General features: G+C 38.6%; 1 protein-coding gene across 1 annotated transcript in view; it reads left to right on the top strand.

Moving 5' to 3' along the window:
• The window catches only part of LOC139948084 (heparan sulfate 2-O-sulfotransferase 1-like), an 86,463-nt gene extending 69,073 nt beyond the window's left edge, over positions 1–17,390 (top strand). Inside the window, exons 4-8 of the mRNA XM_071946114.1 lie at positions 5,375–5,460; positions 7,533–7,680; positions 13,378–13,475; positions 14,365–14,522; positions 16,277–17,390. Of these exons, the coding sequence (XP_071802215.1) occupies positions 5,375–5,460; positions 7,533–7,680; positions 13,378–13,475; positions 14,365–14,522; positions 16,277–16,497 (711 nt within the window). The 3' untranslated portion in view covers positions 16,498–17,390. The remainder of the gene's footprint in view (positions 1–5,374; positions 5,461–7,532; positions 7,681–13,377; positions 13,476–14,364; positions 14,523–16,276) is intronic.

Below are 17,390 nucleotides of genomic sequence, written 5' to 3'. Positions count from 1 at the left end.
TTTAAAGGCAGTGGACACTATTGGTAATTACTCACAATAATTATTAGCATCAAACCTTACTTGGTAACGAGTAATGGGGATAGGTTGATAGTATACAACTTTGTGAGAAACGGCTCACTCTGAAGTGACGTAGTTTTTGAGAAAGAAGTCATTTTCCACGAATTTGATTTCGAGGCCTTGGATTCAGATTTTGAGGTATCAAAATCAAGCATCTGAAAGCGCACAACTTCGTGTGACAAGGGTGTTTTTTCTTTCATCATTTTCTTGCAACTTCGAAGACCGATTGAGCTCAAATTTTCGCAGGTTTGTTATTTTGTGCATATGTTGAGCCGTTTCTCACAATGTCTTATACTATCAAAAGCTCTATGTTGCTCATTACCAAAGCAAGCTTGTACGCTAATGAATATTTTGAGTTTTTACCAATGTGTCCAGACCCTTTAAAAATCAGTTAAATTTATTGAGTGTTCTCGGAAGGTCTTGAAAAACAACGAGTCTGGTTTCAACCATCTCTCATCAACTGCCCTTTACAATGTAGCTAGAGCGGACGATAGTAATTTCTCCAACGTCACTGCAATCACTAGCTGAGCGTGTCTATGCGTCTTGATATTGACGGTCCAAGTAGTAGTGAATCTTTACAAACACATCTCTCATCTACCCCTACAGCCGTTCTTCCACCTGTTCTTTGTTTGTCTTCAATATTCTCCTCCTCACATGGACGTTTGGAATTCAACTTTCCGGGCCCCGGTATAATTTAGTATGCACTACGCAAAATAATCTACATGCATTAAGAAGCCGCTGGCCCAGGGGGAGTCTTGAATTTATTGGCTAGCGTTTTGCAATTTTAAGTTTCCGGGCGAGAATGTTTCGTTCTACACAAAGACTTCATTATGAAAAATGAGGTAGAGTAAGCGAAGAATGGCGATTGCAAATGCGGCAGTAATTCGGTGGTAAGCAGAGCCCATGAAATTTGGGCCCAGATATTTATGAACAGTTGTGTGAACAAAGTAATTCACATTTCATTTGGGGATAACAGTTTAGAGGCAAAGTAAACCATGTACCTTTTTTTTTTTGAAACGTTTGATTATTTTAACCCTATATAAATGTGTACACAATAAAACTAGCACAGGACACTATACTCAAAATAATTATCATCATTAAAGCCATTGGACACTTTCGGTAAACAGTATTGTCCAAGTCCCACACTTCGTGTTTTACAACTTCTATATAAAATAACAATCCTGTGGAAATTTAGGCTCAATCGGACATCGGAGTCGGGAGAAAATAACGGGGAAACCCACTCCTGTTTTCGCGCGTTTCGCCGTGTCATGACATGTGTTTAAAACAAATCCGTAATTCTCGTTAACTAGAATTGATATTGTTTTACACCTTTTTCCTTAAAAAGTAAAGCATTTCATGGACTAATATTTCAAGAGAAGTCTTTCACCATTACCTTCTGTAAACCCTGTAAATTATTTGTAAATCTGTGAACTTTTTTTTTTTTCTGTACCGAAAGGGTCCAATGGCTTTAAACCTTTCTTGATTCTGAGTAATGGGGAGAGGTTGATAGTATAAAACATTGTAAGAAACAGCTCCCTCTGAAGTGACGTAGTTTTCGAGAACAAAGTAATTTCCACGGATTTGATTTTGAGACCTCAAATTTAGAACCTCGAAATCAAGCATCTGAAAGCACACAACTTCGCTTGACAAGGGTGTTTTTTCCTTTCATTATTATCTCGCAACTTCGACGACCGATTAAAGCTGAAATTTTCACAGGTTTGTTATTTTATGCATATTGTTGAGATACACCAACTGTGAAGACTAGTCTTTTACAATTACTAATAGTGTCCTCTGTCTTTAAAAGGTGGTTGCATTTTGAGAAATCGGCGAAAATGCGGAGCAAATATCTATCCATGCAGGAAGAATTATCCATAATGGGAATACACAATCTTAGAAACAGTCTGAGGTACAGTAATGCTTCTCAGATTCAAATATTAGGGCATAAGAACTGTTATTTTTTTACATAACTGAATTACATAGAAGTGAAATGTTTCTTATAATGCTTTATACTGTCAAAAAGCTGCTGTACCCAGGAAAGAAAAAAAATCAGAAAAAAAATCGAGTGGACTAGTATATTTATTTCATTTTAATTAGTCACCATCCTTGATTTTAATATGTTACTCACGTTCTCAATGCCAAACTCATTTGGGTATTAATAGCTTTTAAGCGGTACCCTGACTTTGATTTCACCGCCAGTAAAAAGATCGGAGCGGAAACCGGTTAGGTTCTTCCCCCCCGTTAGCGTTCGCACTCAACGGATCTTATTTCCAATGGGACATGGGGAGTTGCAACGAGAGAACCCATACACTGCAGGGTGCACTTCAGAAAGTTTCGTATCAACGCTGTTTGATGTACCATAAAATAATCATCATAAAGTCGGACGTTCAGGAAACATTTGAGGCTGAAACTGGCTCTCATCAGAGCCACTACTACTCACTAAAGAGTTTTCTTTTACATGTAGTCACCACAAACCTCGCTTACTAAGTATTTTCCACTGTGCGTAGCCTGAGGGTCTTATCTCACGAAACGTTTCTCATTGTGGGTTATTGTACCTTTATATTAATAATGGCCTTTTTAAGAGCGAGAGTATAGATTGATTGCACTAAGCGTCATCGACTGCCATATTTGATGAAATGTGCATAAGTGCAAGGCTATCATAGGCTAAGAGCTGTGCTTAGCGTGTACGCAGATGCACTTTTGCATTGTTAATACATCAAATATGACAGTGGATGACGCTTAGTGCAATACATCTATTGCTTTGTGTGAACTAAGTCACTTATTAGTTTATTGGTTTTCATAAAATGCACGCAAGCACATAATACAGTAATATAATTAATTGAATAAGCAAAAAAGACAGATTAAAAAGCTGAAAAATTTAAAATCACAAAATGAGAACAAATAAATTGTTAAAAAGTTAGGAATTACATAATCCATTTACCAAACACTGTTTTTTTGTACAATACTTTAATAACTTTGGGATTGAAATGTAAAACAGAACAAATAATTTACAATTTGTCTAGGTCAAAAGAGAACTTTGGCAAAATTGGGAAAATTTATGCAGATTTAAAAATTCAAAATAAATTGTGTTTTTTTTTTTTTTCTTTTTTTAAAGTGTAAGAATGATGCACAGAACATAGTCTGTAAAAATGAGATTAATTTATTCTTAACCACAAAAAGTTGTATCTGGGCATCAAAGTGTAGCTATAAAGTATACATTGTTGTCAATATCTGATACTATCGATAATATGTGGTGTATCACTCAGCCATCAGAGAGCCAACTGTATTGGGTGGCAGTGGATCCGGTATACACCAACAACAAAAACCACTGCTTACCCATACCCTTTAGCTGTTATGATGAAGTCCTACAACAATACTGAAACATGTATTGGAGTGCCTTGCCACGGGCCGACGCATTGTGATATGGGGGTGGCAAGCCGTCAATTGCTCATCCTCCAGGGTGAATAATTTAAAAGTTCTTTTTACTTGAGGGGGGTTGGTCCGATCAGTTTCTTAAAAGGGTTTGATGGAACATATAAGGCCAAATAAAACAAAAAACATGTTTCCTGTCCCCGCCTGCTTTCTTTTTAGAGGACGCCCCTTTTTTTTTTCTTTTTCTTTTTATATGCAATTTTTTTAAAGAAATTTATTTGTGTAAACGGGGGAAGAAGAAAAAAAATACTTAAAAGATCTCAGCTTATCAAAATCAGTTTTGAAAAGGAGAACAAAAACCAGACGCTTTTGTCTTTAAAAATGTGTCGGGGGAACCATTTAAAAACTCAAACACAAACAAAAACGGGCCCTTTTCTTTACAAAAGAAAAAGAAAGGGAAGGCGCTAAACATGTTTTTATTTTTCCTAATACTCCTGTCCTGAATGCATGTCATCATTGTTTATCAAGAAGAAAGCAGGAGTGAAATTCAATCAATCGTAGCTCCAGACTCGCTGACGATGGAGTGTTATTTTTATGGCACTAATGTCCGTCTATATACACATCACTTTCCCCTCGATTTTTCCTTTCAAGAGGGTATTTTTTCAAGGGTCATTTGATGTGAAATGGATTTTTGGGTGGATAATGAATTCTTTTTGTGGGTAAAGCCCCCTAGTTGCTGGCATTGTGAGTCGATAAAGTTGTTACCGATGGAAGGTTGGGTTGGAAGTAACCCTGTAAGGTTTGAGGGGCTAGAAAGAAGAGGAGGTAGCCCCCCCCCCCCCCCCCCCCCCCCCCCCCCCCACAAACGACCTCTTAAGGCCGGTTTATAGTCGGTCGCGTGATGGATATCTTGCGCGCGATCCTAAGACTGAGACCTAAAAACTGTGTCTTTTTATGATCGCGCGTAAAGATTTCCATCGCGCGACCATCACGCGACAGACTATTAACCAGCCTTTACTGTGGACCCTCCTTTGTTCAACTCTTTGTCCCGACAAAGAGTAGACCCCATTGTTTTCCGTTGTGATAGCAATCGTGCACCTATTGTTTCTTTCTGTTAAAATTGCTTTGTTTGAATGTAACCGAAATACACACAACCTAAGGGGATCTCGTTTGTGGGGTCTTGCTATTGTTCTATTATTTATAATAGATGTTAAATTTGCATCGGGGATAAAGAATATTAATTTTGGTTTTTACCCATACACCGATGTGTGTTAGCACTGTATACTCGGTACTTTCCTAAGTCCTGTGAAAAAATATCACAGGCATATTACTCGGGTGGGATTCGAACCCACGACCCTTGCAATTCTACAGCAGTGTCTTACCAACTAGACTACCGAAGTTGCCCGGTAGCTAGAGGCAGTTTGAATCAGTTTTGGCAGCGGTTTCCGCAACGATTTATAAAAGATGTTAAATTTGCATCGGGGAATTGCAAGGGTCGTTGGTTCGAATCCCACCCGAGTAATATGCCTGTGATATTTTTTTCACAGGACTCGGGGAAAGTACTGAGTTAACATTGCTAACACACAGTATACGTGTATGGGTAAAAACAAAAGTAATGTTCTATTATTCCCATTTCTAAAGAATGGTCCAGGTTGAACAAAGAATGATCTTGTGGGGGTGGGGGGGGGGGGGGGGGGCGTTGTATTGTGACGTCAATCCTGTAGACCAAAGGCTTCTCATTCTCCCAAATCTTTGGACTTAGTTTTTAGCAACATCTGCCTAGGTTTTGTACACAAAAGTGAAGTGAGAATGTCCTTGCTTCATCAAAACACTCAGATCCCTTTTGTTGTAGTCCTCGGTTTTAACGGGTTGGCGCTCTTACATACACCCACCCCCCCAAAAAAAGGATAATATAATGTCTTTGTTTTTCCTTTCTATTTTGTTGCAGATGAAATTTGTTCACAACGTCACTAGTTGGACAGCAAAGAAACCAGCTTTTTACCATGGCCACTTAGCATTTATAGATTTTGGAAGGTAAGGGAGTTAACATCCGCATAGGCCCAGTTCATAGAGTTCCTTAAGCACCTTAGCACAACAAAATTATGCTTACCATAATATGGTTACCAGCAAAACTATCATATCACATACCATCTTTGTCTGGTATCCGCGCTTACGTCAAGCGTATTTCACAGATAAGCAGGGAATTTTTGCTTGTGCGCGTTCAGAATCCACGTTACTAGGCATTCTTCGCTTACACAGCTAGCGGATACATTTGGCGCTTGCACAGTTAGCAGAGAATGGTGACTGTAAGCGCAGATTCGCCACTAAGCAGAACCATGAAAGTGGGCCTCATTTTACTCATTGACTCTCTTTGACATGTTTTTCACTGACTCTCTTTAAAGGGAAGGTACACGTTTGGTAATTACTCAAAACAAATATTATCATAAAAACTTACTTGGTAATGAGTAATGGAGAGCTGTCGATAGTATAAAACATGGTGAGAAACGACTCCCTCTGAAGTAAAGTAGTTTTTGAGAAAGAAGTAGTTTCTCACTAAAAATAATAAAAGACTTCTAGCTAGAAGTCTTGTATTCCTACCTGAAAGCACACAAATTCGTTCGACAAGAGTGTTTTTTTCTTTCATCAATTTCTCGCAACTTTGATGACCAATTGAGCCCAAATTTTCACAGACTTGTTATTTTATGGTTATGATGGGATACACCAAGTGAGAAGACTGGTCTTTGACAATTACCAAACGTGTACCTTCCCTTTAACTGACAGTTCATTATTGACCCTTCTCCCCTTTCCCCCATATCCTGTTCAACTTCTGTTTACTCACTGTCTCCTTCTGACAGCCATCATTGAAAGTTATTTGTCCCGTCATAACATTATGATAGTAAAATCATGTTACCGGAATTTGCCCATGGGTCAAAATTACATTTACCGTCATTTAATAGCCATGAAGTATCAATTTCCACCACGTCTCCTCCATATGCCGTCGTCCCGATCCTGTGTGTGACGGACACAGAGAAGACCAGATGCTTTCTGCATCATTAAGCTTTGATCAACGAGGGTTTGGTCTGATAGACTGGCATCCTTTGGAGCTTGTTGTCATCAGCTCAACAAAAAAATAGAAGGGTGACTCCTCTTACCCTCAATTTGTTCAAGTCTTTGTTTTCTGGTGCGCAATGACTGTGTCAATGAGTCATGATAAATACGGGTTGATCTGTATACCATGTGCTCTCTCAAGATAGCTTTTTTTGTCTATTAATCTTTCATTAGTCTCATCATACCTCAATGAAATTGCCTGGTTTTGTTTCCAAGGTTTAAAGGGAAGGTATCGTTTGGTTAATCACTCTTATAATTAATGGTGATACAAACCTTGGTCAGATGCCTACAGCGGCTTTTGATGGTTTAACAAAATTGAGAAACATTTCACTTTGAACTAATGTGGTATACAAAAAGATGTAAGTGTTTTAAAATTTGTGAAACCAAGAACCACTCAATATTTATGTTAGTCGGTTTTAATTGGAACCCAATGGATATATGTACTGATCAATTGGAATCGTCTATATATTTGTTATTGTTTGGAACCAATTAATATTTGTTTGGATCAGTGGAACCAATAGTTATTTGCATTGATTAATTGGAACAATTATCTTTTGAAGAGATTGTTTGTAACAATTAAAATTTGTAGCTAGACTAATTAAGAACTCACTCTTCGGCAGTGGAGTTAAAAATGAGAAGTTCCCTCGTTAAACTAATGCGAAAGTCCCCTCTGATGTCCTACCTTCCCCAGGTAGAGGTTAATAAGCAGGACAGTTCTTTTCAGAACAAAGTAGTCTACCAAATTCCAAAATCTACTCCGTGGCAGTAGAATAAATAGTAAGCAAGATCTCAAATAACAAAATCTACAAAGCAAAGTTTTACAAAGCATGGTGTTACTGCAAACTGAATATACATTGAAACCTCACCATGCAATGCCCCAAAACCTGAATGTAGCTCTAAGATTGTTTGGACCCATCATTGTAGAGATTCGTTTTGAACAATCAATATTTGTTTTGGTAATTTTGAACCAATTTGTTTTAATTTGTTTGAATCTGTAGCTACGGATCGTCACAGCAGCCACTTTACATTAACATCATCCGTCGACCTCTAGATAGACTTGTATCTTACTACTACTTCTTAAGAAACGGAGACGATTTACGACCAAAGCTGAGACGGGCAAGACAACAAGGAAGTACATATAAAGAGGTAAGAAGAAAGTGAGGAACATCTTGAGATGGTTGCATCACTATATAGATGTCGGAGATTTTAAACTTGCATCGGGGATAAAGAATATAATTTTTTTGTTTTTACCAATACACCGATGTGTCTTAGCACTGAATACTCAGTACTTTCCCGAGTCCTGTGAAAAAAATATCACAGGCATGTTACTCGGGTGGGATTTGAACCCACGACCCTTGCAATTCTAGAGCAGTGTCTTACCAACTAGACTACCGAGGTTGCCCGGTAGCTAAAGGCAGTTCAAACCCTATTTTTTGGCAGCGGGTACCGCAACGATATAGAGATATAGGATTTGAGGCATTGCATGGTGTTGAGGTATCAATGTATATTTTGGTTTGCGGTAACAAAATGTGTGTATCTACTTGCCAGGTAGAGTTTGTTCTTAGAGAACTTTCTTGCTAAATTCTACTGCCGCGGAGTAGATAATCGGAGGTTCGGGAGACTTCTCAGAGATATAAGAGATGTTAAAGTGTATTTAAAAAAAATTGTTTTTATAGATGTCTCCGGAGAAAGTTATTTAGTCAAAATATATGTAGGTGTAAAATAAAATAGTCAATGGTAAAAGAATTTCCTCTTTTTTTTTTTTTTTTTTTCCCTTTTTTGTGGATAGGTGGTTCAAAAGAAATAACTGAGAAACAAAAATCAGTTGTTATTAAAAAACATTAATTAACCAAATGAAAAAGAAGAAGTAAAAATACCCAGCAGCTGGCCAAGATCTTCAATTTTAGTCCTGATTAAACTGCAAAGTTGTTTGTTTGAGCTGTTGTTGGAGAACTTTGACCTTAAAATACAATGTAGCTGGTTCACTGGAGGCAGTACTTTGTTCTTAAGTGTAATTTTTTTTTAGCATTGACTATTCTGTTCTAAGAAGTCCTAGACTAATAATGATGAACAAAATATCAAATATTGTTTTGTTTTTACAGATGTGTTGACCAGACTTGTGTATTTCTCTAAGCGCGCCATAACTTTTTTGACTCCAAACCCAAGAAAGGTTTTTCATTTTTATTGTGGTATTTGACTCACTCACCGTTTGAGGTGGTTGTTTATTTATATTTAAACTAAGTACATGAAGTACAAGCTTGAATTGACCTGGGTATAACGCAGCAACCATGGCTCGCTTTTAACGTTCATTAATCATCATAAGTTGATTATTGTCTCTCTCTGAAGTCGTTGTCAGGCGCTGAGCTTGCATCACACATGGATGTAATGTTTCTCTTTTCCGGCCTCCTGAGATAAAACTCCCGACATAATTCCGCAAAGATGGTTTCATAATTACGTATAATGCTTCCCCTTTATGGGATAGAAATCTCATGGGGGCTGCGCCATTTAATTATAAATCCGTCAAAAAATCCAGCGGAGTGCTTCTCATTCCGTATTTTTTTCTCACTGTCACATCTGTTTTAATTGAGTAAGTCTTCGGAGCTTGAATCGAGGGAACTGAGAATTGACTTTTTTTATTTATTTTTTTTCTTGTCATTCATATTCCTGATTCCTCAGGAGATATTGATCTTGATTTGTAATTTGGCAAGGTTTAAAAAAGTACTGCATCCTCAGAAGATTTCAGAATTGGTTCTGATGATGAGGGATTTAAGGAAATTAGGTTTGTTGGATTTGAGAGGCCACCAGTCGCGATAACCCCCCAAATGATTGGAAGTCCAGGCACTGGGGCTGGTTTTGATTTACTGTATTTAGGCACAAGGATTGTAGTATGGTCCTTCTCGAATCACTCCAGGGACTCATTGGTACAAATAGCTAAACCATGCAAAGCAGAAATGAAATATTGCGAACATGAAGTGGGTAGGACAAGTCCATGCTAAGAATGTCGGATCTAGAAGGAACTAATCTCTTTCTTTCTCAGGAGGATATCTGAGTTTCTAACTTCACAAGGAGCTTTTGCAGTGGTGTAGAACCAGAGCTCTTTAAAGGAACACGTTGCCTTGGATCGGTCGAGTTGGTCTTTGAAAAACGTTTGTAACCGTTTTTTATAAAATGCATATGGGTAGAAAGATGTTGTAAAAGTAGAATACAATGATCCACACAAACATGCCTCGAAATTGCGTGGTTTTCCTTTTACCTCGTCGACTAACACGTCGGCCATTTATGGGGGTCAAAATTTTGACTCCCATAAATGGCCGACGGTGATAGTTCGCACAGTAGAAGGAAAACCACGCAATTTCGAGGCAAACTTGTGTGGATCATTGTATGCTACTTTTAAAACATCTTTTCAACCATATGCATTATATAAAAAACGGTTAAAAACGCTTTTGTTTTTACCAACTCGTCCGATCCAAGGCAACGTGTTCCTTTAAGTTGATGAGTAGAAAAATCTGCTAAGCAAATTTACTTTGCTTGGTGACTCATTGGTACAAATTTCTGAACCATGCAAAGCAGAAATGAAATAGTGGTGACATGAAGTTGGCAGGACAAGTCCATGCAAAGAATGTCGGATCCAGAAGGGACTAATCTCTTTCTTCCTTGGGAGCCTTTGCGATGAGGCAGAACCAAAGCTCTTTAAGTTGATGAGTAGAAAATGAGCTAAGCAAATTTATTTTGTTTGGTGACTCATTGGTACAAATTACTATACCAAGCAAAGCAGAAATGAAATATTGCTGACATGAAGTTGGCTGGACACATTAATGCCAAGAATGTCGGATCTAGAAGGGACTAATCTCCTTCTTTCTCGGGAGCCTTTGCGATGATGCAGAACCAAAGCTCTTTAAGTTGATGAGTAGAAAATGGGCTAAGCAAATTTATTTTGTTTGGTGACTCATTGGTACAAATTACTGAACCAAGCAAAGCAGAAATGAAATATGGCTGACATGAAGTTGGCTGGACACATTAATGCCAAGAATTTCGGTCTAGAAATGGAATCTCTTTCTTTCTCGGGAGCTTTTGCGATGATGCAGATCTCTTTAAGTTTGATGAGTAGAAAATCTGCTTAGCAAATTTATTTCATTCTATCTTGGGAGCTTTTGCGATGATGCAGTACCAGAACTCTTTAAGTTGACGAGTAGAAAATCTGCTAAGCAAGTTTAGTTGCTAGGTTGCTAGGTGGGTGGTGACTCATTGGTACAAATGCATGAACCATGCAAGGCAGAAATGAAATATTGCTAACGTGAAGTGGGCAGGACAAGTCCAACCTTAATCTGTTAAGCAAAATGTGCCTAGCTACTTTCTGTGCTTAAGCAGCTCTATGATATGTGGCCCAGGGTAGCATTACAAATGGTCTTAAAAAGTCTGAAGTTCTGGGGCGACTAGTGAAATTTACTACTCGACTAGTCGCACCTCAAATAGTCGCGACTACGACACTGGTCACAACTAAACTTTTATTCTCAAGATGCATTGTGGCAATGTGTGCCGCAGGTGCAATATAGTACTCAAGCTTAAAGGATTGAAGGTTTGTGTCACTGATGTCTGATTGTGTTTCGTAGTCGTGATCGACACAATTGGTTCACCGAACAGGTAGTTGCCACCATTTTTAAAGTAGTTGTGGTGGCACGATTAGTCGATTACATGTAGTTGAAAAACGGTAGTCGCGACTTGACAAAGCAATCATTAGTCGCGGCTACGACACTAGTCGCACTAGTCACCCAGGCCTACTTTTTAGTATGTGTGCAGGTAGTCTGTTTATTCTTCAAGAAAAATACTAGACATCTGTCTGTTTCTGTTGTATCTGTCACGGTTTTATTCATTCCAAGTCATCGACCTCATCCGATAATCAAATCAAAAAATGTTCTGATCCCACACACAGCGAACCTAAATGGCCTTTCACACTCATAAAAATCCTTTAGAAATTATGGTTTTAAAAGGCTATAAATCTTGAGATGATTGAATGGAGCTTCTTATGTTTGAGAGAGAGGGTTTTAGGGTGGTTGTTTGTTTCATTTCAGAACATTTTAAAGTCTCTTGAGTACTGAGGTTATTCACCTTTTATTGGCTCAATTTCATAAAGCCGTTGGATGAAGGAATTTTCTCTGCTGAGCAAAAAAGAGTGGACACCAGTTGCACCAATGTAAACTTTATGGAATTTTGCCTGGTAACACGTTTCTGCTAGGCAATATTTATCTGTGCTTAGCAAGTTTTTTTCTGCTTACTGGGTTTATGCAGTTGGGCCCTGGGCTCAATTTCATGGAGCAGCTTCAGCAGAAAATATTGCTTGATATTTTCTTGCTTAGCAGAAATTAGCAGGTTACCAGTCACAAATTGTACATGTGACAAGGTACTTTGGCTGGTGACCTTATTTTGGTAAGCATAGTTTTTTGTGCTTGTAATAAGCAGCTCTGTGAAATTAGGCCCTGGAGATGCTGATTTGACAAGAAAAAAACATGTCAACTCAACTCCCAGTAGAATCTGAAAATCTCACAACAAATTTGCCTTTTTTATTACCGTTCAAAGGGGTAACTTTGGACAAATATTACCCGATTTTCCTAATATTTTGTATACACTGTAATTCTGTGGTTCATGTTTGTATTGAATAGCATCAATATTAAAGAACAGCATGTGATATAGCGTCAACTTTCTTACTTTTCTTGGGGGGGGTCAAATTTTGTCCAAAGACACCCCAGGGTTTAGGGTGACTTTGGACAGCCAACTGTCTCTGTAAAGATACTGTTCTCATCCCTGGGTATTAATCAACTGTAGACCAACTGCTTTCTTTTGTCTTGACGATGACTAGAGTAAGCTAGTCAAAACGTTGAGACCAATTTATATCTGACTCCGCGGCAGTACAGTTAATTACGATCCTATAAGCTAAAATAGTAGTCCAGTCTATTTTCTATACCATCTGCCCTGGTAATAGTTAAAAAGCAGGACAGTTCTTTTCAGAACTGAGAAGTCTCCCGAACCTCTGATTATCTACTCCACGGCAGTAGAATATAGGAAGACAGTTCCCTAAGAAAAACTCTACCTGGCAAGTAGATACACACATGGTGTTACCGCAAACCAAATATACATTGATACCTCACCATGCAATGCCTCAAATCCTATATGCTTTCTTTTGATTACTTAGTTTTTAATCAGTACAGTTTGACCTTTTATTAGTACAGTTTGACCTTTTATTATACGGTCAAATCTTGACAATACAACACAAGAGTGGACCAAGCACTGTGTATTGTAGTCGGAAAATTGCAATATCAGTGATCTTTATATACAACCTGTGATGTTCATGTAGGGTGGCTGTGCATTTAATTAGTTTCCCCGAGTCGCCTCACACAGTTGCTGGTTTAAGGGTGAAAATGTGTGTCAAACTTCCTGAAAGAGTCCTGTTGACTTACAAACAAAATGGTGGCCTTTGAGAAAGGTTTTTTGGTTTGACATGTCGATATGCACCTCGGTCAGCCCAGGTGGACCCAGGGAAGCTAATCGAACGCACTCATGGAACCAGTGATCTTTATGTAGTACCAGTGATCTTTGTTCTAGTAACAGCGTAAACCAATCCCATTTCTCATTCTGCCATTGTCGATATAAATCAATAGTCATTAGTAACGATGATACTCTTCTTGGATCGACCCAACCATCACTTATGGAACCAGTGATCTTTATGTAGTACCAGTGATCTTTATTCTAGTAACAGCATAAACCAATCCCATTTCTCATTCCTGCCATTGTCATTATAAATCAATAGTCATTAGTAACGATGATACTCTTCTTGGTCTCTCATGGCAGACATTCGATCAGTGCGTCGCCAGACGAGGCTACGATTGCTCGGAGCAGAAGCTGTGGATTCAGGTACCCTTCTTCTGTGGACATGCTCAGGAATGCTGGTGAGTCTTGGCTCCAGACTGCAGACAGCTATAGGCTAGATCAATGCTGAAGTCAAAAACTAAACAAAGAAAACCCAATCACAGTCTTGAAAACAACATGATCATAATACTTGCCCAAGATTCAAGACTACACGTCTATATCTTGTCGGGTCAGAAAACTTTAAATCTTTACAGCAAATCCTTACAGACATTGTTTACAAGTTTTTGCAGTCATGATATTCTTCCTACTTTAGTCTGATTTCCGATATTTGTTAACCCCATAGAGTTATATATAAGAACTAGAGGGCGCACTGGTGATGCTGCTTGCACAAACGCGACGAGACCGCAAGGAGACACGCGCGCCATTCTGTACGCGCGTTGAATATGAAGTACACGTTTGAATTTGTGTTTATTGAATGCTACGCGATGCTGTTTTGTCAACTTACAAAATGGCCACACAAACACATGCTGTGCGATGCTGTTTTTGTTAACTTAGGAATTGGCAGCATGCGCACATGCCGGGCCGCGTATACAGGCCAGTGCGCCCTCTAGTTCTTATATATAACTCTTTGGTTAACCCTAAAAAAAAAAAAAGAACAGCCTACTTTTTCCCAAGGACCAGGGGTGGTTTCACGAAGAGTTAAGACTACTCTTATCTCGAGTTAGGACAAATTACTCATCCTAACTTAGGACTAGCCTTAAGTTTTTAACAACTCCAAGGAATAGTCCTAGGACAAGTTACTCTTCCTAACTTACGACTAGCCTTAAGTTTTTATAAGTCCTTAGCACTAGTCCTACGTTAGGGCTATCTTTGTGAAATCGACCCCTGATATCGTTCCTCTTTTTGCACGTAGTACTCTTCCCCTTTTCACTGGTGACCCCCATTATTAACTTATTGTTCTCCTTACAGGGTTCCCGGTAGCCGCTGGGCGTTAGAGCAAGCCAAATTCAACTTAGCCAATCATTATATGCTAGTAGGGGTTACGGAGGAGATGGAAGAGTTTGTTATTATGTTGGAATCAGCGCTGCCCTCTATGTTCAGGGGTGCCGTGGAATTATTCAGAACAGGTTTGTCAGATACCATTTATAAGCAGCATTCTCACTCCCTTAAAGGAACATTACAGAATTAGTAAGAAAAAAACTTGTCTAAGATCACAAATTTACATAAAACTTACACGGTCTAATGATGATGATAGTAGAAAACAATTTTTCAGCTGAGGAAAACTGCACAAGATGGTACATGTGACATGCTATCTTGGCTGGTAACCTGAATCTCTGAGCAAAATGTCTTTATGCTTAGCTAGTTTCTGTGCTTTAAGCAGCTCTATGATATTGGGCTATTAGTTTCCAGAGCAGCTACAGAGTACAGGGGCGCGTATTCCATGCCCCGTGGCGTTATGGGGGTGGAGTGTAAACCCCATTCCTTTAAAGCCATTGGACACTTACGGAACAGAAAAAAAAAAAAAAGGTCACAGATTTACAAATAACTTACAGGGTTTACAGAAGGTAATGGTGAAAGACTTCTCTTGAAATATTATTCCATGAAATGCTTTACTTTTTGAGAAAACATTAAAACAATTATCAATTCTCGATATCGAGAATTACAGATTTATTTTAAACACATGTCATGACACGGCGAAACGTGCAGAAACAAGGGTGGGTTTTCCCGTTATTTTCTCCCGACACCGATGACCGATTGAGCCTAAATTTTCACAGGTTTGTTATTTTATATATAAGTTGTGATACACGAAGTGTGGGCCTTTGTGCAACACTGTTTACCGAAAGTGTCCGATGGCTTTAAAGCCTACATGAATATGTTATATTACAATTAGATTTATAGCAAATGAAAACCCACGGTCAATGGTCAGTATTTATTTATACAGGTGGCTTAATTGCTCTGAATGGAGGCCGTTCATTTCACCACAAGTCCATACTTTATGTGTCAGTTTTGAATGTTGTCACATTTTTTCCACATGAGGTGAGATTTGTGGATGTCTGAAATGGACTGGAGTTCCTTATACCTGTCAGCTTTCATTTGATACAATCTAATCTGTGAAAGCTGCTGTAATAACAGAAGCTGTTTGCTAGACACTTATTGACTTATAAAACCAGCTGAAAGGTTAGGATTGTCTCCATAAAATGTTGTCCACTGTCCAATTGCACGATAAAAACACCACGCCTGTCCCAGTGGTCCGGCTGGCTAGTTTATCAAAAAAAATCCTACATCTATATATAAACCACATTATATTGTTCGAGAGGCTAAAGGCACTGGACACTACTGGTAATTGTCAAAGACCAGTCTTCTCACTTGGTGTATCTCAACATATGCACAGAATAACAAACCTGTGAAAATTTGAGCTCAATTGGTCGTCGAAGTTGCGAGATAATGATGAAAGAAGAAACACCCTTGTCACACGAAGTTGTGCGCTTTCAGATGCTTGATTTCAATACCTCAAAATCTAAGTCTGAGGTCTCGAAATCAAATTCGAGGAAAATTACTTCTTTCTCAAAAACTATGTTACTTCAAAGGGAGCCGTTTCTCACAATGTTTTATACTATCAATAGCTCCCCATTATACTCATTACCAAGTAAGTTTTTATGCTAACAATTATTTTGAGTAATTACCAACAGTGTCCACTGCCTTTAAGTGCCTTGTTCATAGGGTCATGAATATTTGATCAATGGCATCATTTATTTTCCTCGATTTAGAAACATTCATCAATTGTGTTGACTCGATTGTGTTCAAAATGACCTCGTATCTTTAAATTTGAGGTTCTTCCGTTTCTAATAACACCTTTTTTCCGGTCCTCACTCTCCCTCAGGTCAAAAGTCCCACCTACGGAAAACATCACACAAGCTCGCTCCCTCGGAAGAAACCGTCAAGTTCTTTCAAGCCTCACCGATCTGGGAAGTCGAAGAAGAATTCTACAACTTTGTGCTGGATAACTTTCACATGCAGAAAAAGCGCAGTCTAAAGACAGTCGACGGTGCCGTGGTGCCAATCAGCGGGCAGTTCCTATACGAGAAGATCCGCCCCAAGTGACATACAAGATGCCCCCGGGTCCATTTATAAAAAACAAGCTTTCTTGTCTTCGTTGTTCCTCGGGCGTCCATTTCTTCTGCAACTTCTTCCATCTTTTATTTTTATGGGAGAAAAGAATGAGTGGACAGCTCCGGGTTTCATTTTTTTTTTTTTTTTTACTTTAATTTGTTGAAGGTTCTTCTTCAATTCATTCAAGAATTGACAGAATGTTGAAAGTTTTTGTTTCATTTTGTTTCAAGTCACAGTGATGTTTATCAAGCGTTCGTAACATCAACTCATGATATTCAATCCAATTTTTGAAGACGATCAGAGCATACTGACCGAAATGTTGAGTTGTCAACCACCGGTTCTTCTTAGAACCCAACACTACTCACAAGAGCTTTACACATGGTGCTACAGTAAAACTCACCTGATTATGCTCCCAACATGCAAAGTATTAAACTTCTACTGATTCCTAGATCTGCTTAAGCACAAAAAGTAGCTAAGCACAACAAAATGATGCTTACCAAAAAAAGGTTACCAGCCAAACTATCATGTCACTTGTAAAGTTTGTGGCTGGTTTCCTGCTCAGTAAATTCTGCTTAGCAGACAACATGTGACTCTGGAGCTGCTTAAAGATGAAAAGAAGCTAACAACAAAATTATGCTTACCAGAATACGGTTACCAGCCAAGTACCATTTCACATGTACCATTTACGACTGGTATCATGCTCATTTTTACTAAGCAAGAAATTGGATTGAGTCAATCTTCCAGTTGCGCTTGATAAAGCAATCAGAATATTTCGTGACTTGTGAGGAATGAATCCAGATGTTGGCTCTTTTAACTTTCGTTTTGTTTGTTTTCATTTTATGTTACGCTTGTTTGTTTGTTTGTTTGTTTGTTTGTTTGTTTGT

This window comes from Asterias amurensis, chromosome 15 (genome assembly GCF_032118995.1).
Source record: "Asterias amurensis chromosome 15, ASM3211899v1".
NCBI classification, from domain to species: Eukaryota; Metazoa; Echinodermata; class Asteroidea; order Forcipulatida; family Asteriidae; genus Asterias; species Asterias amurensis.
Note: the sequence above shows the minus strand (reverse complement) of the source record. Positions and strands in the feature narration are given on the sequence as shown.